General features: G+C 44.2%; 1 protein-coding gene across 1 annotated transcript in view; it reads left to right on the forward strand.

Moving 5' to 3' along the window:
• Nucleotides 1-2,087: 2,087 nt before the first annotated feature.
• kcnd1 (potassium voltage-gated channel, Shal-related subfamily, member 1) overlaps nt 2,088-24,154 on the forward strand; it is a 56,736-nt gene continuing 34,669 nt past the window's right edge. Inside the window, exons 1-2 of the mRNA XM_035521778.2 lie at nt 2,088-2,293; nt 3,430-5,337. Of these exons, the coding sequence (XP_035377671.1) occupies nt 4,223-5,337 (1,115 nt within the window). The 5' untranslated portion in view covers nt 2,088-2,293; nt 3,430-4,222. The remainder of the gene's footprint in view (nt 2,294-3,429; nt 5,338-24,154) is intronic.

Consider the following 24,154-nt stretch of genomic DNA (forward strand, 5'->3'; position numbering starts at 1 on the left):
TTTGAAATAAGTTACAGAAATCTTAAACGATAATCAGTAGTCTGCAGAGGAATATAGTTTTAAAGTAACCCTGGCAAGCTTTTAAAGGCATGAATGACATTGTTGAGCAGTGAAGTGGAGCAGGCCATGGCATTGGGAAGGCTCAGTTAGGCGTGAGCTTGATGTTTTCTGTTTTGCTCTTTTCTTTTTTCTGCCTCCTCTTGTTTTTCACCTATTTCCTCCTCCCCAAGCAAAATCTTTTCAAGAATCGGTGAATTATTGATGTCCTCCTGCGGACTGCAGTTACCTCCCGAGCCTCCTCCTCCTCCGAACTACTGTCATGCAGAATCTTGTCCACTAAATACAGCCCTTTGTTCGTCCCATTCCTGGTAATGAATAAATCAGCTCATTGTGTATGCCACATGCCTCACCGCACGCTCATTTCTGTTTATAAACACGGAGAGGTCAAGTGAGCAGTGGCTGTAATTGTCCCCCTGTAGAGGGGTATCAGGATTTCTCCTACAGGTAATCTGAGTTTTTAGTGACCACTCCTCCTATAGCCAGTGACCTGAGGACTTGCAGTAATCAATCCAGCCATCAGCTTCATTTACTTTCCTCCTCCTTCCCCCCAGTTTTCCAGCTCCTGTTTATTCTAACTGGTATCGAATCGTCATGTTTCACCTCACTCCGATGATCTCTCTGCAGAAGCTGCTCTTCTCGCCTCTCGGAGCAGGTGGTACAGTTTGCAAACTTTTATATATGCTTGTAAGTAGACAGATACGATTAATTCAGTGTAGGGGATGACAAAGAAGGAAAAAAACGATTATGTTGGAGACTCTCGGTGTTCTGCATGCACTGTTGATAAAAACAGGAGCAAAGCCATTCATTTCCAAAGTATGTACTGATGTGCATGCATGTTGTGTACAGTAGATTTCTGTAAACACCTTATAACTCTTAATGCCCTCAGGTAAACGGCTATAAATACCACTGCAGTTGGGTCCTTCTATTTTAGGGGCATCTCGGTATTCTATATGCAGTATCTTATTTGTGTGTGTGTGTCGTGTGTGTCTATGTGTGTGTGTGTGTGTGTGTGTGTCTGTGTGTGTGTGTGTGTGTGTGTGTGTGTGTGTGTGTCTGTGTGTGTGTCTGTGTGTGTGTGTGTGTGTGTGTGTGTCTGTGTGTGTGTCTGTGTGTGTGTGTGTGTGTGTACAGGTGCACATGCACGTGAATAGGCAAAGTGCTCCCAGTATGGATGGCACGTGAATGAGTGTCGGTCTGCTTTAGTCCACATGAATAATTCAGAGCAGGAGTTACCGTGGAGCCTCCCATGATGGTGGACCACTACGCTCACCCTCCTCCTGCTTGCGCGCGACATGGCCGAGGAACCTCATCAGTTCATTCCATCGCCAGTTCCTTTGAGAGAAGGACATTTTTCTGTGGTAGGGTTTTTTTCCCCTCTCTCTTCACCGAATGTGTAATGTGGTAGTGTCAGCCTGTGCACTTGGTGGAACATAAACTCTCCCTGCCTTACATCATGGCGTTTCAGAACAAAAAAAACAACTCGTGTAGCTGAGGCAATCGAGTCCGAATGCAAGATAGGACTGAGGTAAGAGGGACCAGCATACGAGTACAAGCCAAAACCACAACAGGTAGCCCCCAACTTGAATAGTAGGACCAGAGAGTTCCAGACAAAGACTGAAGCTATTTCTTAATGCCACTGTGGGAATTGTGCTACAAGTCCAATCACAGTTCACGTCTGTTACCCGAAGCAGGTCTCTAACTACCTTTTACTGGTTGTAGCCACAGCTTGTAAGTTTGCTGTGTATATTATGAAACCTGTACCATGTTCTCCTTCACATATGGCACATGTGTGAGTTAAGCATTAGATGGATGTGTGAGTGTAAGAGAGGGAGAAAGCCTGCATGTGTGTGTGCGTGCGCGTGTGTGTCAGTGAGAGAGAGATAGAGAGCGAGAGAGAGAGAGAGAGATGGAGGGGTGGGGGGTTGAGCAAGCAAATGAGAGCGCAAGAGAGCCAGTGCAGGAGTGGAGCACAAGCAGAGGAGAGAAGGGGGAGAGAGAGAGAGAGAGAGAGAGAGAGAGAGAGAGAGAGAGAGAGGGAGGATAGAAAGGCTAAGCATTACAATCACTTCTTCTCTAGCCTGTACGTGATATGCCGAGACTGCTGCAGAGGACTCTCTTCTCTCCTGCGCTCCTCCTCGCCTGCTTTTTTCCTATTTATTTTTGTCTTTCTTCCATCTGCTTTTCTGTCACACAGGACCCATCATCCTTTCTAGATCTTCTTCTGTAGCAGGAGGTAACTATGAACCTTATTAAGCTTTAAAATAGATTCTTTCTCATAAGAGACGCCCATTAGAGCCCTGAGTTATAGAGCATGTTGGCTTCTCGTAACTTCGTTAGAGACGAGCGGGACCTTTTCCCTTCTTGTACTTGCACGGTCCCAATTTAGTGCACTCCACGATTTTTGGATGTATAAAGTGGGCGAGGGCATTGTGTGTCAGAGTTGATTTTTCTTGCAAAATGTCAGGATTTTAAATGACTGCGAGGTACTTTAAAGCACCGAGCAACAAGCTGTGTCTTAGGGAAACCTTTCGTGAGAGCTATATAAGCAATATTACACAGATGAAGGGTGAAGAACTTATGCATTTCAGCAGTGTGATAGAGTATTGTGTCTGTTTGCCTGAATCGGCAGGTTCACTTCTAGGAACTGTGTACATGTGTTGTTTTTGATCAAGGAAAGGTGGTCTACACCGTGATTGATTTCTCATTGTGCGAATGTGTGAGATATGCACTGGGTTGCGCTGGGTAATCTGCCCGTCAGTAGGACTTTCTCAGACCACCGAAAACGAGACAGTGTTGCATGCGTGGTCCTGTTTTTACCCTGTTTACCCTGTCCTGTTTTTACCCTCCTTTTTAGCTGTCTTCCTGGCACTTGATTTGTTTACTTGCATTCATGATGCAACAGGATATTTAGGAACAAATTATCTGAAAATTAGCTCAGAAAAATATGTATTGTGATTCTAACCTATTGTCTTATTTTGTAAAGGTTAATTATAGTTTACTAAACAATATATGATAGTGGTGACTGCCATATGTAATGCAGTTACGTTATCTTTCCTGTATATGTCTAAAGTATATTTAGACATGGGCAGGTACTTTACCCCTTGCTATTGAGTTAAAGAGCAACATGGAACAGTTTTCATTGATATTTCATTTAAGAAAAAAAAACCTCTTTTTGGCTTTTTGTGCATGAGTAAATCTTTTGAAAGTTTAACATCACCCATGAGAGGCATTTTGTAAAACAACTCTGAAGCCTGCTCATTCAAACCGGACTGCAAAAGGCTGGGGCACCAGCAGTCGTGATTGTGCGCACAGGCTTTAGAAGTCAGTGCTCTACAGTATCTGAGCTTTTGTTGTGTTTCATTCTGACAGGGATATAAAGAAAACGCCGTACATGGAACAGAAGCACATTTGATCTCCTAGCTCTCTATTCAGAAGCCTCATCAGCCAACGGTGATAGCGCGTAGCCGCTTCCAGCTCGCTAGTAACGGAGAGGCGACGCTTGCAGTCAAAGCTCTAAGACGACGCGGAGAAAGGGGGGGGGGAGACGGAGCGAGAGCAACAGCAACAGAGAACGATTTGCCTATCTTGCAATTTCAGAGACTATTGTGACAATTTAATGCGAGCTTAAAGTGTGCCGCAACACATCTGTCTTCTTTAGGCAGAATCTGTGCGCAAGAACTGGCTGATTTAACCAGAAGGTGTTCAGGCTGCTTTTATGAATAATATCAAGACACTGAAGCTATACTCAGCAAGAAAAAGGCTGAGCGCCCAGCTTGCACTTCTGAACAGGGTCTGTTTTAGGACCTTTTTTAGTTTTGTTTTTTTTATTTTGGTTTATGGACACTAGCTCATGGTGCACTTAGGATGGCGGCACGTTCGTCTTCTGTAGTCCAGTGGGACTGTTGGAAGACTTTTCCCTGAGGATGAAAGAGGACTGGGCAAATAACCCACTCACCTCCTGTGAATGAAGTGGACAGACCAGCTGAAAGAAAAAGTTACTCTAACCGGTCAGGCCGTTAAAGCCAACAGCTCGGATGGTTAGGTTGGAAATACCTTTTCTCTTCCTCTTGCTTCGAAAAGGTTCGAAGAAACCAGCCCAGGGCCCACAGTCACCCACGACGCTCACCTGGTCGCTTTAGCAAGAAAACTACAGTCACCAAAGATGGCTGCCGGAGTGGCGACATGGCTGCCATTCGCCCGGGCGGCCGCGGTCGGCTGGCTTCCTCTGGCCAAAAACACCATGCCCAAGCCGCCCGTCGACAAGAAGCGCCGCACTGATGAGATTCTGATCGTGAACGTGAGTGGGCTTCGCTTCCAGACCTGGAAAAACACCCTGGACCGCTATCCCGACACTTTGCTGGGAAGCTCTGAAAAGGAATTTTTCTACAACGAGGACACTCAGGAATATTTCTTTGACAGGGACCCGGAGATGTTCCGCCACATTCTGAACTTCTACCGTACGGGCAAACTGCACTACCCGCGGCAAGAGTGCATCCAGGCCTTCGACGAGGAGCTGGCTTTTTACGGCATTGTCCCGGACATCATCGGAGACTGCTGCATGGAAGAGTACCGTGACCGCAAGAAAGAGAACCAGGAACGGTTGGCCGAGGACACGGAGGCAGAGATGGCCACGGACACACCTCTCCCCCCGAACAGTACGCACCGCGAGCGCCTGTGGCGGGCTTTCGAGAACCCCCACACGAGCACCATGGCGCTGGTGTTCTACTATGTCACGGGCTTCTTCATCGCTGTGTCCGTCATCGCCAACGTGGTAGAGACGGTGCCTTGCCAGCCGGCCAAAGGCAGCGTGAAGCACCTGCCGTGCGGGGAGAAGTACTCCGTGGCCTTCTTCTGCATGGACACGGCGTGCGTCCTCATCTTCACCTTCGAGTACCTGATGCGGCTGTTCGCCGCGCCCAGTCGCTGCAAGTTCATGCGCTCGGTGATGAGCGTCATCGACGTGGTGGCCATCATGCCCTACTACATCGGCCTGGTCATGCCTGACAACGAGGACGTGAGCGGCGCCTTCGTCACGCTGCGCGTCTTCCGCGTCTTCCGCATCTTCAAGTTCTCGCGCCACTCGCAGGGCCTGCGCATCCTGGGCTACACGCTGAAGAGCTGCGCCTCAGAGCTGGGCTTCCTCCTCTTCTCCCTCACCATGGCCATCATCATCTTCGCCACCGTCATGTTCTACGCCGAGAAAGGCACCAAGGGCACCAACTTCACCAGCATTCCAGCCTCCTTCTGGTACACCATCGTCACCATGACGACGCTGGGGTGAGTCCATCTGGGTTTTTTTTTTTCGGCGTTCTGTGATGCGTTGGTAACCATGGAGGTGTGGGTGGCGTAGAGATCGGGGGAAGGCAGTCTTGCAGACACGGCACTGCAGGCTGGAATGTTTTTGATGCTTTCCCATACCCAGTTCTGTTCACAGACTGGCCGGCTCTGAACTTGCAGCAGAGGCGTTAGAGCAGGGAGAGCCGCCACACCTCGGACAGATGCTGCACTCACACACACACACACACACACACACACACAGGCACGCGTAACAGCGTGCGTGCGGCCCACGAGCTGCACGGCCTATGTGCCAACGGGGTGAGGGCTTGCAAAAAAATGCCGATGAGATCCATTAAGGACTCTTTGGAAAATTCCCCTGTGCTGAAATCCACTTACAACCTCATTTCCCATGCATGCTGCTGACAGTGTCCTTACACACAACTTGTCCAGAAAGTTCTACAGTGACTTATGAAGTATAATATACTGTATACACGGGGTGGCGCCTGGACTTATGTGATATGCATAAGCCGCTTTTATATTATAGGCAGCTGAAAAATGTGCCGAGAAAATCACAGACATATATATATATATTCACATATCTTTATACAGGATATGTCATTATCTTTATATGTAATCCTGGATTTATTCTTTTCTCACTTGAAATTATAATTTCAGTGCGTTTTACCAAAGTCATGAGAGGTACAGATGGAAGGCGCAGGGCTGGGGAACTCTTTGATTTGTTAATCTAAAATGAGACTATTAAGCATCTCTCTGCTCAAAGACCATCATGCAGAAAGACCAGGGATTAGCTAGGGTCACCTAGTAAGCATTTTTCAGATCCCGTGACACATTCACTAAAAACTAGCTTTTTTTTCTTCTGGTGGCTACACACATTTACGTACAGCGTATGCATTTTTAGTAGAACTTTGAGTTGGTATACTACCATATAGACTGGCCTGTTTTTCCTAAACTTTTTATATGAACTTATTAAAGTTTAATTTTATTATTTTCAATTTGTTCAAATGCCCCTTTCATTTGAGAGTGCAGTCTTCCCATGCTTCAAATATTGTTCAGCAAGCTTCAGACCTAAAGGGCAACTTCCAGCACAGCCCAAATCTCCTCTGATGCACCTGCTACCTGATCTCATTACAGCCTGCTGCTTTGGCGCAGGGCGGCCATGAATCTGAATTCCTGAAAAGCAGAACACCGTTTCAGCGAGAAAAATGGCCTGAGTCGCTCCTAGCTAGGTCGAGAAGGAGGGACTGTGGGTGGGGGTGATTCTTTTCTTTTCCTTACTACGTCAGGCTGCAGTCTGTCGCCCTCCAGGGCGAGGGTAAACACGACAGCAGTCTGTTTAACATCCACGTGGGCTGAATTACGGTGGCCTGTCACATTATTGATGTTGATTAGGGGGGGGAAGGGGATGTACACGGTGGGGGGTGGATGTGTGTGTGTGTGTGTGTGGGGGGGGGGGTCTGCGGAGCGGCTGAGCACGGTGAGCCAGGGTGGGTGGGCCACGCGTCTCACACTTTCACTGACGCAGCATAATCCCTCTCAGTGACAGATAGAAGGGGCACAGAATGCTGTTTCACAACAGTTGAGACAGTAGGGTGCAGCCGTGTGAGAGAGAGAAAGAGAGAGAGAGAGAGAGAGAGAGAGAGAGAGAGAGAGAGAGAGAGAGAGAGAGAGAGAGAGAGATGAAAGGAGTCTGTGTTCACAGACCACTGCTGCCTGTATGTAAATGCTCGTGTATGAGCTAGAAGCTACACTAAGAAACTGCCCTACTTTACTAATGGTTGATGTATTTTGGGCTTTGGAGAAGAAGCACTCTTGCTTATAAATAATAAAAAAAAGTATGAACTAATATAACATTATAACACATGAGGATATAACATATGTTTCAGTTATATATGGCCTACAATTAATTTTTATTTAATATAATAATAATAATAACATCAATAATACAATAATAACAACAACAACAACAATAATAATAACAATAAAAATACAATAATAATATTTATTATTATTATTATTATTATTTTTTTTATATGTCCTTTCCTGTTCTTTTTAGTTTGTGTAGTAGAGAATGGTGAATTCTAAATTATGATGAGACATTACAAGTAATTTGGTTGGTTTTGACATGAAACTCACATTAGTGTTAATGACTATAATCCATTTCTTAGCAAAGGCCTTAATCTGGCCATACATTATGTACCGGGCTAGAAATCAATTGTAACATCAGTCATGATGTTTCAGTAGTCCAGATCTGGGTATTAAGTATTCGACTTCTACATCGTCCACAGCCTTGTTTGCATGATTGCCTTCCACGCCGTGCACCGTTAAATGCGCAGTCGCTCTCAGATGAAAATCTGGCAAAAACGTCTTATTTTGCACTTTCTGCTGGTGCATTACTGTGCATCATCTCAGGCACACAATGATAAGAGGCCATGAACAGCAATCCATTTTCAACAAATGTGCTTTCAGTGTGTGTGGTGCTAGTTGGCAGCGTCTGCCACAGGATACAATACACTACAGGGACTGAGACCCAGTTGTGCCATATGTTATAGTTAGGGGTCCAAAAGAGTACAATTGGACATACTGTCACTGGGTGGGAAGGATAATAGATTTGCCCCCCCAACAATCAAAGCAACGTAGCATATAATCTTGGAACCTGTGGACTTTATATTGTGCCCCCGGATCAGCGATGATGCTTTGTGATGGGGAGAGGCTCACCACAATGAGATGAATGAGAAATGTGGTCCTCTGATTCATCATACGATCATGTCAATAAGCAGCACAGAATGCTGGCTTTCCTATCGCACAATATTGATGATAAATACACCACAGCACTTAAAAAAAGAGATAAAAATGTATGTGTGAATCAGCTCTTACTTTTCCCCAGCGTGGCCGATTCATCTTTCGAAGGCCTTGATAGCTAAAGGGCGATTCGTGGCAGGTGTGTGTGAGCAGGAGAGGCGCCATGGCCCTGGTGGCCCGGAGCTCAGATGTGCGTAATATAGAAGCTGACGAGAGGCATTGTCGTGACCTTGAAAGCGGCTCCCCAGTGCTTTGGGACCCCTGGCCTGGTGCGGGACCCATGGTTGGGCACGGAAGCCCCGAGTCTGCCACAGAGCTCATTAATGAACCCGAGGTGTAGAATAATGGACTTGCATGAGGAAGATGCAACCATCTACACAACTGATTATGGGCCAGTTATGGTTCGTCTTTTTTATGGCTGACCTTGGCGGGGTAATGGCGAGGACGAGCCTGGTTTGCCAACTCGCTGCGCTAGCCACTCTGTGCAATGATTTTTAAAAACGTTAGTGAAGGTGTTTGCTCAGACATATTGACATGCTGCTCACTGTCACTCTGGCATAGTAAGAGTACCATCATTTCTGAGTTGTCACTTGGTGGCAAGTGACATCATCTGATTGACTTCATAGATTCTCTTACACTTGCTTTGTTGTTGTTGATGTTCTTGTACAGATATAGCTAATTAAAAATTGCAATAGAAAAGTATGAAGCCACAGTAATGGTTACAATAAACACGCTGTGCATGTTTGTTTTTATATGAATAAGTTTCCATATAAATGCATCTGGCAGGTTGTAAGCCTTAGATAGCATGCTAATGAAGGCTACGTGTGAATGAATGAACACATTTGTATGTCTGTGCCTACGTGTGGTGTGTGTGTGTGTGTGTGTGTGTGTGTGTGTGTGTGTGGTGTGCATGTTCCCGCTGACACAGCACAAAGGTCACCAGATGCATTAACGGGTTAGACAGTCGCAGCTGTTGAAGCATTGTGCGGGCTGCTGAAAGCCTGTTTAAGCGTTCCACTTTACCGTTAGCAGGAAAACCCTGGCAAGTGATGCCTGCTGATCAAAGCAGCAAAAAAAAAGAATGAAATAAAAGTTAAAAAAATCTTTGCCGATCCCTCACAGTGAGTGGGAAGTTCTGTTGGTGTTACATGTCTGCAGATAATCAGAGTCCTCAGTGAGAGAACCTTGTGTCTTTACATCATTGCAACGTTCACAGACTGGGCACCAACTTTACAGCCTCTACGACTTATTTTGGGCTGTAGCTGTGTGTGATGTATATTTAATGCACACTTTTGGTTATTAATGTTGCTATGTGAAGGGTTGTATACCAATTTGCAGTGGTTTTACTGTAGTTCCGGGGACATGGGTTAAATCTAATCTAAATTGCTGAACCTATATTGAATTATTATTGGAAATGGTTTAATTTTAGGTTTAATTTGGGTCTGCAAAGCTGACCCACAGCATTTGAGAGTGGCTAAATAAATTGGTTATTACCAAACCAAAATTCCAAGGATTTGTCAGTGAATAAATGGCCATCATAATCTGTCTGCAAAAGCGATAACTATTGCTTTGATTCTCTTTTGTAATTCAATGAACCTGCCCTTTCCTTGATGGCTCACGATGTGTCTTGCTGTCTCCTGGGTAATTTTGATGAGGGAATTGGAGCCATATTCTCTCCTTCACTGGAGGACATGCAGTCTTTAGTCCCATTGCATCACTGCTTCTCCCCTGAGCCTCTGGTATCCCTTCTCTCACCATCTGCCGGTGGCTTATATAAGCATCTTCTGGGAGAAGCACTGTCCTTGAACATTGCGAGACCCAGAGGATTGTGGGAGCCTGGTAAGCGAAGGGACGAGGTTTGGCAGAGAGGAGCAACGTAGAGGGCTGAATGGGGCACGACCTTTGCCTCACACAGCTGAGGACTCTAACGCTCCAAGGCTTCTGCTGAGACCCTTCCTAATTTCCCCCTCAATCTTTTTTTTTGTCTGTATGCCTAAAGGAGTGCGTAGAGTGTCATATAAGAGATGTAATGTGTTTATGGATTTAGAGCAGCTCGCGCGATTAGTGCTGCTGTGACAGTTGGCTTGGGGATTTTAAGTGAGCTTTAGGGAACAGAGACACGGATAGGGAATGATTGAATAACTGGCTCTCTGCAGAGGTCAACAAATTAGATACCGTTTAAAGTGTCGTTGAGAGGAGGATACGTGAAATTGCATTTACATTCCGAGCAACTTGGCAGAAGTGTTTTAGTGTCCTTAGTGATCACAAATAGGTTAGAGCTCAGAAATGCCCTTAATCAGGACACAGCCAGAACCAAGTGTGGGTGCTGTAGCGTAGAATGAGATACAATGCGATGCTATAGAATACAACACACTTAAGGAAGGAATTACTAAACGCCACATGTCAAAGACAAATATAAAATATTACAAGTGCCTGATTTAAAGTGCTTTTCAACGATATGCATCTTAAGTCGATATGCATCTTAAGACCGCAAGGAACTCTGATTGGATAGCCAATGGAAGTTCATTCCACTAACTAGGTGCTAGGATGGAGAAGTCCTCAGGGCGTAGTGAGTGCAGTGACATCTGGATTAAGACTGGTTTTATGCAGTTTGACCCAGACCACATTGTGTAGTCAGTCAGCACACACAGTGTGGAGCAACAAACCTTAGGAGACATCAGGGCTGAGCATTAATCCTGTTGTGGGGAACATGTATGAATGAGCTGAATATCACGGCAATGAACTGAACATCGTCTCCCGTTGCATGTAATTACATGTCAGTCAGAAAAAGTCCATGTCCTCATAAAGCCCTGTATTAGGACGTTTAACAAGCTAAGTAAGCGGTGAGCCGTCACAGTAACGCCTGCCAAATTCATTTTGTTTACCATTAAAAGAGATTTAGTACCTGTGTTTGAGGCCTAGGATAACCGGACATTAACACAAACCAGCCATCCACTGACCTTTGTCCCACACGCGAGCTCCTTTTGGAAATCCCCACACACTATATGGCAACATGCCTCAAGATGGAGGCCCATAAAAGGAGCATGAGTGCAATATGATGCCATCCATGACGAGTCTTACTTAATCTGACAGCCAGCAGCTTAAAGCAGTACTGTCAGATCTTGAGATATATATATATCTCAGAGAGAGAGAGAGAGAGAGAGAGAGCGTTAAGTTGCTTCTTTTGAGCGCTACATATATATATAATTTTGTATACAACAATTTTAAAAAATACTGTAATTGTCATTTTTTTCTATTTAACTCTAAAGAAGTTGAACAAAACCCACTGGCCAACAAAACACAAGGAATAAAAAAAAAAAGAATGAACAAAAAGTGAAACAATTACAAATAACAAACTGACCAAGTTATGATATCAGTGAGGGCAAAACAAAAATGTTGTTTGGCTTTTAAACTCCCTCGGTTTCACTCGCTGTTACTTGTGTTTAATGGGGAGAGGGAGGGGCAGAAGGGGCGTGGATGCGGATGTGTCCTGCAGCAGGACAAGCTGGGGTGCAAACTCTAATAAACATCTACGCTAAGCAACACACACACGTTTGGTTCACGTTCCCGCAGGCCAGCCACTTTTGTGTCGTCTGTATGTTTCCAAGTATTGTGCAACTAGTGAAATAAGAGTCTGTTGACAGTCAATTTGGCGGCATGTTATACTCTATATCAGCACTCATGGAACGTTTCTTGTCCAATCAAATTACTTGGTTGGAACAGTTGTATAAATTCATTTCTGACCTGTTGTATGTGACTGCTCATGAGAGAGCTTTTGCTGGCTGATGGCTAATTTCACAGGAAGTTCTAAGTTCTTCAGAGCTTATGTTACACAGCGGCTCGTTTGGCAGAAATGTCAGATGACGTTATAGTACAGTCATGATGAACAAATGGCAAACTCAGCCAAGCACTTCTTACTGAATGAACAAAAGATGTTTTCTCAAGCCAACACATGTAAAATGTCATTCAGCTGATGACCAACTGATTTCTTGACTAGTTACATTCCTTTTTAGAGTTTAACCCTTTCTGATTCGCATCCTACACAAGTATGTCTTAATCCATCTTTCCTGGTACTCACCTCAATAATACCTCAGGCTTTTCTTTCTCTTCTCTGTTAGCCAATCTGGGGCAGGTATTCAGCAGTAGCTTTTTTGGGAGCTGGATCAGAATGGAAATTCAGACAGGCTGGAGTTCCGTACGGACTGGATTAGAAACCATAATTTTTGTAATGTGGTTTAAAAGAACCCCGCTACCTTTTTTGTTCTCTGTTATGTTTTTTAAGAATTATATGGATTATTGTGGATTTCATTATTCCTCCATGTTCTCGTTTCTCCAAACACATTCCTGTGGTGGCTGCTTTGTGGAGTTCCTTTTTAACGCAGCAATTTAGAAGCCATTGTGTTCATGCACTGAAGTTTGGTCTCATGCTGGTAATGGAACAGCTCTCAGTCACTGGGCCCTAAGCAATATATTATCTCATTATCTCAACTTTCAAGAGTTGAGATACAGACGGCTAGATTTACCGTGTTAGTTATTTGTCAACCTGTACCAGTCTACAGAGAAGGCTGAAGAAGTTTGAATTGTCATCTGATAGCTGCAGAAACATTGTGTCGTGGGGATTTAAGATTGGGTAATTATTTTAACCAGCTATTTGAGATTGGGGGGCATTTGTATTGTATTTACACAGTTGCAGAGACCACTCTGGAGTCCAGTTCCATAACAGGTATTACGGGCATCACACCATAACTGCTGTAAGCGATGTGATCCATCAGGCTTTATCCCCTCAAACTGTAGCTAACAAATGATCATAGGAAGAAGAGAGTACTTTAGCACTTGTGTTTTGAGACCACTATGAAATGATCTGTATTTCTGCATGAAAATCTCCTAAAACTTACACTGATTTTCATGAAAATAATTAATTAAAAAAAGTTTTATTTTTTATTATTTAACACAGACTACAATTAACACACACAAATGTATTATTTTCTTTTTAACACAGGCTACAATGAACACATCTGCCATATCTTTTTAAGCAAATGGTCAATAATGATGTGGATGTGGGGCAGGGTGGGGTGGGCGTTAAGTGAACCCTTATATTTAGTCACTAGTGGCATTTTTGGTAACACTTTATTTTGATGGTCACGTGTGTGTGTGTGTGTGTGTGTGTGTGTGTGTGTGTGTGTGTGTCTGTGTGTATGTATGTATGTAGATGATTAGTTTAATTAATATTTACGTGAACTTGAGGTACATTTAAATGAAATCTAAATGAAATACAGTAGATTCTATTAAATCTTACCCTAAACTCAAAAGCTAAACCTAATTCTAAACCTAACTCTAACCTTAAACTTTTACTTGAAACTGATGTGATTCTCAGTAGGGTTATCAATTTGCATCTGTAGATATTTTATAGGGGTCCATCAAAATAAAGTACAACTGGATTCTTTTTATAGGCAAAAGCCGAAGAGTTTTGTAAAAATTCTCATAGAGCTTTTCTCACTACTGTAACTTTCAGTTTCTGTAACTGTCAGATTAATTTAATGGAGCCATCATGCTATCAGCTGTTCTCCATGACAGAGTGCGTGTGTGTGTGTGTGTGTGTGTGTGTGCGTGCGCATAGTGTGTGCTTCGTTTGTCTGGATTACCTGAACACACTCCTACCAGTCAGTCCAGTCTGTCACAATGCTGGGCTGAGTGGATCTCTGTACGAAAATGCGTACGGTCAGCTGTAGTTTGGGAATAAGATGCCTTGAATATTAATTATTAATTCTCAAATGGTTTGTGTTAGTAAAATGATTGAAGGCAGCTGGCCTCCTCGAAGCATCTGAATTCACTTAACTCCTCAGACAGCAGCAGTTACGTGAGCTCAGGTGTGATGTATCACATTGGGTCTGCGATTAAACCACACACACACACACACACACACACACACACACACACACACACACACACACACACACACACACACACACACACACAGTAAAGCACTTAAAAGAACAAGGTATGAGATGTCAATAGGTCTGGCGTGGTGTCCATGTTCTTCATGACGATAAGCCAGTGACAGGAAGCCCACAAATCCTTTGACTAATGAGAGGTGAGGGCAAAGGTCATGGGCCAGAGGGAGAGATGCTTCAGCAACATTTGGATGGATGTGACGGAAATGTGAAGCCCTCAAATGCCACAGCCCGGCAGCGTGCTGAAACGGTCACTGCGATGTGGGTGAACCGAGAGGCACATGAATTACAGCAAAAGGTTTACAAATGCCCTATTGGACACAACATTCAGGCATGCTGTTGCTCGGTGTGGGTTGGCTGCAGGAATGGCAGCATCTATAAATTGTTTATTCTGAACTGACTTGAGCGCTATCATTTATAGACAGCAGCGGATTTGTTTAAAACTTGGTCTGCTGGATGTGGAGCTTTTATTAGTACAATTATTAACTTTGTTAGAAATCCAATGACAAGCATGCACGCTGTATAATCCGCTGAATGGATTAAAGGTAAAAGAGATTATTTAACCCAGAATGCTAATGTGTAATACAAGACACACACAAACTGTTATTAACGTGGTAACATGCAGTTATTAATATAGTACCAGTTTCCCATATAAAAATCTCTCTCTCTCTCTCTCTCTCTCTCTCTCTCTCTCTCTCTCTCTCTCTCTCTTTCTCTCTCTCTCCCGCTCTCTCTCCCCTCTTCCCTCTTCTCTCTCTTGTGGCCAATCTGAATTCTCTCCTGGTACCAAAATAAATCGTGTGACTGCAGGACTGTAGGTGTGGCTGGTGGTATCTGCTAACCGAGACTGTTCAGTCTGCACAGCTCTGACCCGTTTACGGGCCGCAGGGCTCGCGCGCGCGCCCTCCCCCCGGACCACTCCGTCCTGCAAGAACCACTGCCCACACCTCCCCCTCAGGGAAGCCTTGTGCTACCTAGTCCTCCCCCAGCTCACAACCACAGCTGCTGATTATCCCATCCCCAAACACAGTGGAAACACCCATGCTTGCGTGTACGACGCACCTACTGACAGTGTTTCAGCTAAACACGGCAAGGTGAAAACTCCGTCTCAGCTACAGCTGCTAACCAGACATGACAGCAGCGATGTCTCTCTATTACGGCGGCACTTATCCCTGGTCATTGTCCCCTGGTCCTTTAATGAGGTGTTGTTATGGTCCCTTTATAGTGCTTTATCCGTCTGAGCTGACAGAAGTAGAATTTAAGACCAGGAAGCCAGATAATCCTAGCTGTATTCATATTTGATTTACAGCAAAGAATAGTCCAAGTTTATAGTCATTAATGCTGTTATTACATTTCATCCTGCGATGACACAGACAGAGAGAGAGAGCAATGGACCTCATTGCCATGATAAATCGTCCCTAAGAACAGCCTCATCTGAATCTGTGCGTGTTGTTGAGTGATGTTTTTAATTTGCTTGTGAGGGTAGGCACCGGCGTTCGTACGGGCGGGGGGGGGGGGGGGGGGGTGAGTGGGGGGTGTTAGTGGGATCGGTCGGGGGTGGGGGGGCTTGCTGGGTCTAAGAGCGTGGACTCACTGAGTGGCCGGAGACATTAGCAGGAAGCAGAAAGCTTCTTCCGTTCGAGCTTGTCGAAGTAGAATCGATCACCTCCGCATCACCCACCCTCCACTGGGCCCTGGGCTCCCATCCATGCATTTGCGCACTGATGGGTGTGTGTGTTTGTGCGCGTTTGTGCATTCGCGTCTGTGATCGTGAGTGCGTGAGAGCTGATGAGGTTAATAATACGCTGTCACGGGGCGTGGGTTCCGTGAGCTGAGATTTTCAGATTCCCAGTGATAGTTAGCTGGCACTGGTGTGCTGGGAATGCTGGCGGACATGCAGGGAATGGTCTCGCAGTGCGAGACCCCCGGCAGACCCCCCGTAGTAAATGCCAGCTCGGAGTTCTCTTTTACACGACAACTATTCTTAGACTTAGACATTTTCATATTATAACCAACTGTTTTGTCACAGCATTGGCTGCCAGCAAAAATGCTATTTGAAGACACTCAACCACATTTCTGTACAAATCCTTTTCATTTTTTCATAGTCCTTCATTTCTTCATGCAGTCATTCGTATTGATTCATCCATTCACTTATACATTCATTCACTTATTCACACAAATTCATTCATTTACTCATTCACGCTTATTTATTCACTCCCACAGTCATTCACTCATTCACTTTTTTATTCATTCGTTCAGGCTCCAGCAGGTTTAATGTCACTCCAGACAAAAAAAAAGCAGCCAAAGACAGATCCTGAATGCCCTTGTGCTAAATACCAGCTACCCTGAGTATGTGACACTTCAGTGATGAGTGTACTATGATATGACCTCAACTTTACATCTCTCTGAAGACTCTTTCAGGGTTATCTACAGTAGGGCATTGTTTAGTGACAAAGTTTTCAATGAAGACTAGTTAACTAGTGATTCTCTTATTGGTGCAGGAGTCTACTGCTACTGCCCACGTGTACATGAACAATCGATATAGTTACATGCGAACTGGTTTTAAGATCACTGGCTATGTTTAGCCCAATTCATCAAAACAAGTGCAGATTCACATCAATTCCTAGTCATCTCCTCCATGTTTCATACCATTAGTACCTTCCCACACTACTGGGGTGGATCTTCACTTAAAGATTCCCCTGTTCCCGACAATAATCGGAAGCGCGGGCTGGCACGCGTCCGTTTCAATTCACGCGGCTCTAAAAGTGGGCAGCAGGCTGTCCTCGGAGCAGGAATGGCGGCGGAATGGCGGCTTCCATTCAGAAGCGCCCCAGGTGCCTGCGCAGCACCAGTGCGGGAGGGACGGGTGGAGAGCTCCTGACTGCTCCAGCTTGCCGTAGTCTGTCCGTACACTGCCTTATCTGCTCATTCCTATTCTAGCCATATGCTGGTTTATCCATGGCTCTGCAATAGATGAGAGAGCTACGATTTCTCCTGCGTCATCCTGCGTGTGGTTGGAGGCATGGCCTACTTCAGACATATGTGCACAAAATTCGTTGACCTTTTTGATCTACGGACTGCCTTATTTTTTCAGCTTAATTAATTTTTTATTAATTTACATTTTCAGAGCACCATTAGCCAGTTGGTTTTAATGGTTAGTTTTAATGCTTGCTCAAGGCTCATCTATGCTGGTGGTTTAGACCTGGCGCTAAGATCTACTCTAAAATACAGAATAGCTGTATCCAGCATATTTACATATAATACTGACTGAAAAGTGTCAGTCTTTTTTTTTTTTTTTTTTTAGTTTCGATTGTTATCAGCTGATGTGTGCTGGGCGTGTCTTTCCAGCTGTCTCAGCGGGACTGTGGAGCTGTGCAGGCATGGCTGCCTGGGGTTAGAGGGAGTCAGAGAGGGAAACTATACAGTGAGAGGACGAAGGAGAACACCATCTTGTTGTACAGATGTCATGCTCTTCCTTGGCACATGGCATTGCAAAATGTGTGGCCATGATGAGGGAACTGTTTGAGGAAAGAGACACTCACGCCAATGCAGTGCCTTTTTCTGCTCCAAAATGAAAATATTACCTGTGCTCCAGTTTTCTGTTTGCTTTCTCTCTGACTGGAGAGGACGGGTGTCATAGCTCTGAGTGGACAGTCTTGCCACTGAGATAATCATGGTTACTTACCTATCAGAAGTATCAGGGTGCAATGATTGTTTTTATTCTTTTGTAAAGTTTTTTTTTTTTGTGGGTTTACTGCTTTTTCTACAATAAAAAGAATTGCTGTCCATCTTTCATTTTTCATCTTTCATCTTTCCTTTAATCTCCAGTCGATTATTCCAGTCTTCTTCTCATTAAAATAGTGGCCAGAATCTTCAATAAAAGGACAATTTTTCACTCAATTACACTGATGGAGTTCTCCCGTCACAGTTGGCTCTGGGCAGACAATGGCACAGATTTCACTGTCTGCCACTCTAAACCAGCTCATTGGATTTAAAAGGTTTCAATCTTGTTGCAGATAGCAGGAAACCATGTTGGCTTTTGTTAGCTTATTGTCACCTCCGTTGATTTAGTTGACTTGAAAAGCAGGCTGCAGAATTCTGAACAATGGATTTATAGCTAATTTTTTTGTTGGTTGTTCACTATTTTCTCTTATAGACCTTTTTAGCAACCTGTAGGACTAATATTACTTTTTTGGGTTTTTTAAATTAATTTACGATTCATTAATTAAAAAAACCCAAAAAAGTAATATTAGTCCTACAGGTTGCTAAAAAGGTCTATGTTTATTTTTATTCATATTTGTAGAGAAAGTGCTTGCATTACAGTGCCACTAATCTATATGAAACCACCCAGACAAATAATATGGAACATGGATGTCATTATCCATAAATAATAAGTGCTACACTTTGAATACAATACGATACAATAAATCTTAAACATGACCTACTGACTCATTGACTACGCCCGCTCTACATTGAATAAGAAGGGTTTCTCTGGACATAATGGCAGTGTAATATCTACAACAGTCCTGTCAGCGAGCTCTAGAATAAAGAACTGGCACGGTCTGCGTGGAGCACCCTAAGGGGCTTTCCGGACGGCACAACATATTGAAAGACAGCTAGGGCAGTGGAATGTGGACAGAAGAAACCCAGCCAGTTCCGTCTCCCACCACAACTGAGCCAAGGAATCACAGGTGTGACCGGAATCGCGCCGGAATGCACACATCCAGTACACAGGGAAAGGAAGTCCCGAAGACTGGACTGAGAGGCTTTAAAGTACAGCACACAAGCCTTACTTGCGACATTGAGCCTTACTTCCAAGCATCCACTGTTGGAGTTGCAATCATTTGGGAATTTTGCAGTGGTAGTGGGAACTGATGTGCGGAGGCATGTCCTGTGTCACCCACCCTCGGGCAATTGCATTTATTACCCACAGCGATCGCGTCTAATAGGTCTGACTGACCATAGGTGGAGGTGGTTACATTTTGACAGTGAACTATGTTTGGAGCTGAGCTGGAGAAGAGCAGCTTGAAGCCACTGACTGGAGTTGTGGCTTGACGTCATTGTTCCTTGGAAGCATCGAACAAATCTGAAGCCAAAGACTAAGTGGCCACGTTTTAAATGCAGCTTGATAATGGGTTAATCTGACTAACAGCTCTGTCGGAGTAGAATACCTCCATGTATACACCTCAGTGGGAATAGACTAGTCCCGATCGAGGCCATTCCGAATGCAATTCATATCTGATTGAACGAGGTGGAGCTGAACCTGTAAATAATACATTAATAGAAGAATAATAGCCATGTAAATGCCTGTATCTGATTACATTATTGATCTGGAAGTATGAGTACATTCTACACATGTGCGTTTGCAACGTGAAGGAAGTTTACAACACAGGGGGAGGCAGGAGGCAGCTGGACAGGAGACAAAGTGCACACTTCAAACTTTAAAAGACATGAAAGTAGTTAGTAAGATGGATGAGCAAATTAAAATCTGATATGTGGTACAACGTTTTAGTGTCATGGAACGCTCGCGAGTCACGTGGGTCACCACACCTGCACACACCTGTATTGTGCTAGTCTTTGTGTATTTAAACCCGCGCCAATGTGTGCAGTGTGTTTGTCGTTGCTGGTGTAGCGTGTTAATGTTAAGGTTCGTCTCGTTGTTGTTAAAAGTGTTCATGTTCATCTTCCCACATTCATGTCATATGTGAGTGCCAGTATGTCGTATGTAATAAATGTTCGTCCATGTCGAGAGAGTCTGTGCGTCCTGCTTCATGCCCTTCAGTACTCGGGCCACCACATTACATTCAGGACATGACATAATCTTCGCACCTCTTATTAAATAAGTACTGAGTCTGCCATAATTTTGAAGTAATTAAAAACAAAGTGTGCCAACTGAAAACAGGTCGTTGCATGCTAAGGTTACTGGTTGTGTGCTAAGGTAATAGGTTACTCCTGGTCATCTGACTAGGTGCTGCTAGTTGTCACCGTAGCATGTACGCTAAGTGGTGCTCTACATATGTACGTGATTTGGGGTCTGATTAGTTATAGTGTACATGTAACCAGATTTTCATCATATTCTTGAGTACAGTGTGCATATAAACAGCTCAGTCTGTAATCTATAATTAATCCATAACTGGAATGAATTTAGTCGGATTGACGAAAATCTTTGCATGTGAACATAGCCAGTGAGCTCTTTTGTGATATTAAATCACTGACCAGAAATCTCATTTAATTAATGATTGTATTACAGCCCATGGGCTTGATTTTATGCTCTTAACTGAAACACAGTTAAGTTAATGTAGCAATACAACCATATTCATTGAATCTGCTTCACCAAACTTCAACTTTATAAATGTCTCACATGCCAGCCAGAAAGGTACAGCTGCTCTATTTAATGTTTAGTTCCAATACAAGCAAGCAGTTATTATTTGAATATCGCTGTGCAGTACTGAAAGGGCTTCCAAGAATATTGCTAACAATTGTCTAAAGGCCTCTGAAGTACAATGCAAATTTATGGATGAGTTTACTGATGTTATTATGTTTATTTCCACCGACTTTGACCATTTTGTAATTGCTGATGATTTTAACACACGTATTAAGGATCCCATGCACAATTATGTCAAGGATCCCGGCACCATGCTGAACACTTTTGGTCTCTCGCAGTGCGTGGCCTGGAGCATACAACATCACAGTCCCATTTCTGGAGGTGGTTATGACAAAGGGTCTCAACTACATGTGTAGCCTCATCAGATCCTGACTGTGTGTTCTTTGATACATGGACCTCAGAAGAATTCAAGACCAGATTTGTTTAAGCTCTAAGGAGAGGTTTCTAAATGACAGCATAGCGACACTTTACATGAGTAAAATGTGCCCAGCACCATGCCGCCCGGCCAGTCTGCTGACGCACTGCTGGATAGCTTCACAAATTGTTAATGTTACTGTCGCAACTTGCACTGAAGCAAAATGCAAATGGAGAGAGTTTTTAATGCACAGATTGAAGTCAAACGGTTCAAAGTAAGAAAAAAAGTGAGCAGGTCAGTGAAAGCAATAAAGCAAAAGCAGTAATCAAAGAACAGGTGCAGAGTCCAGGGTTCAGAAAAACGAGCAAAGAACGAAGGCGTCGATACATGGAGAATCAGCAGTGTGAAGGAAAGAGTACTTTTAAAGGGGGGGGGGGGGGTTGATTTGCTGCAAGTGTGATAGGTAGGGAAGGAACGTTACAGGTTAAAGGCCCGTGAAATGGAACATGTGAGAAGGGTGGGAGGCAGAGCCGTGGGCCTGACGGAACCCTTCCTCCCAAGCAGCCAGATGATGCTGACCGAGCAGTCTGGTGAGAGCAGGTCTGGGTGACTTGGGTGATGATCGGCAATAAGACCAGGATCCAGGATGTTTCCGGCCGGCACCCAACACTGCTCCTCTGGACCGTAGCCCTCTCAGTCCAATAGATACTGGAGATGACCCCTACACCTCTGGAAGTCCGGTAACTGCTATCGATTTCCAGTGTCACGTCTCTTCTAGTGGAGCCTTGATCACCAGTCTGAGAAGAGAAACATGTAATGACGAATAAATGCTGAAACGTGAAGGCAGTTTGAGGTTGTAAGTGATTTGGGTTTGTGCATTCTGTTACCAGAAATGGACCAACATAGTGACGTTTCTCACACAGTTAATTGATTTTAAGGTTCCACCTGTCTGTTATTCTGATATGCGCCTATGGTCGGCCTGTGTCTCGGTCAGGCACCGAGCCTGTTCCAGGTGAGTGTGAGCAGATCCCAAACCTTCTGAGCCTTACAGAACCACCCCTCCATGGCAGGTACATCCTGTCTGATGTTCCAGTGGGGGTTGGTGTCCTAAAATGCACTGCAATGGTGTAAGCCCAGTGAAAGAGCTCTGAGCATACTCAAGCCATTTCAAAAATGGTATAGTAATTTGAAGTGAGACTTATGATAAAGCCTAGCATGCTTATAAATGCTCTCCATACTCAGAGGAACCCTGTTTGAAACTGTGTCCCCTGGGTATGCAATAATGCCGGAACACTTGGTTGTATAAAGTCTCCGCTACTCGAAATGAGATTGACAGAGCAGTGATCAGAATGAGATGGCAAGCTTTGGCGAATCTGTCCACTACTACTAATAGAATAAATTCTGCCTTATTGAGGAGGACATAGAGAGGCCTGATGAGCACTCTGGAGACTTGGTTTCTGTGGTTTGTGCCTGTCTGATGGCTTCATCTCACTCCCATATGAAGGAAGCTACAAACACTGAGTCAGGTATAATGTTTTCCTCTTTTTCATGTAGCTGAGAGAATGCGTCAGTCGTGGTATTTCTGGAGCTACACGAGACGTTAAAATAAAGCCCAGTCTGTCTGGGATCTAGCCTCTTAGTGTTTTGGACACATTATATATTTTTATGGTCTGTGAGCACATGATACAGTTCAGGAGCTCCCTCTAACCAATGTCTCCTTTCCTCCAATGTCAGTTTAACAGCCTGGAGTTCACAGTATCTGATGTCATAATTTCATTCTGAGGCCATGAGTTTCTTAAAGAATTAAGCACACTGTAAGAACATTGTGGATGGGGTTCTGTGTTGTTGTGGTAGTACAACACCTATCCCTGTCTCTGATGCACCTACCTCAATGATGAACAGTCTATTAGCATACAGATACATACAGCATACAGCATACATGTCTACTAGCATGCAGATCCTTGAGCAGGGGAAAAGTGGTTTTTCAGGATGGAAAAGGTCTGCATTTGGGTTATATTCCAAACAGCCCATTTTACACTTTACCTTCCCGGTTTACCCTTAAGCAAATTTAGTGAGTAGGGCTGCTATTGAATGGCAATTTCTAATAAAACAGTGGTTGAAATGCCTAGAAATGCCTAAAAAAGCGCAAAGCCTTCTGAAGGTTCCTAACAGATTAGAAATGGGGCAGTCTTTGACAGCTTGTGCCATTGTTTTATCCTTGTTTATTCACTCAGCACTAATTAGGTACCCTAAAAAGGAGATGGAAAATTTCTCAGCCTTGATGTAAAAATTATTCTTTATTGCACGAACATGATTCACATGTTCTTGTCAGCAGGGGAATAAATCAAGATGTCACTGATATATATGGTAACAAAGTATCTCAACAGTGATTGAGAACTAATTGTTTGTTTAGATCTAACTTTCTAAAACCTATGCATGGTTTCAAACTGCTGTCCCTGTTAAAGCGAGAAGAACTTGAAGCCGGAGATGTGGAGGGACGACTGAAACCTGTTTTAACACCTCATCCACACAAGCCTCCATGGCTTTAGGTTTCTGTAGCTGAGAGGGGGCATATGCAGACTTTAGGTGGAATCTCTGTAGTTCTGAGGTCTAAAACAAGGCCAGTGACGTGGCAGTTGGGTTGCGTTGTTTTTACTGAATACTTTGTTCTAATCATGATAAACAGGGGACATATCAGGAGTTGGGGGTCTTTCAGAAGAGGTGGAGCAAAGGGTTAGCAGATACACCATTGGGGACATATAGGGAACCAGGAAGCAGTATCATTCTTGGACCAAGAGATGTATGGGCTAATTTTGTAAGCAAGATAAGCCTAAAATATAATTTCATGGATTGTGATTTGGATTGGGGAAAACGAGACCTGCTCATGATGAGTGGCACCAACAGCGAGCTGCAGTGGTTCAGAATGATCTCTCGGCATGGACCTTGAGGTGTGAATTTCAATGCAGGGAATATATAATGTGTGGATGAATTCCTCATCTATGAAGTTTCCTGAGGTTGGTTTCATAGGTCAGTGCTCTACATGATGGTCCTGTTCTCCACATTGGCATACACCTTGTTACCGACACCTCTGCTGCTTCAAGGGTGTGAGATGTGCGATGTCCATTGAGTTGGCTCGGGATTGGGGAAGGGCAAAGGCGTCTTCTCTCCCTCGGAGGATTGTTAAGGCAAATTGCCATATTAATTGTATCTTCCAGATCACTCTCCTCATCCCTACAAGCCATGCGGATGTCTTCCATCGGGCCTCTGCGGAGGGGAGATGTCACGGTGTGATCCTTCCAGCCGCCT

This window comes from Electrophorus electricus, chromosome 25 (genome assembly GCF_041902795.1).
Source record: "Electrophorus electricus isolate QZ-2024a chromosome 25, ASM4190279v1, whole genome shotgun sequence".
Taxonomy (NCBI): Eukaryota; Metazoa; Chordata; class Actinopteri; order Gymnotiformes; family Gymnotidae; genus Electrophorus; species Electrophorus electricus.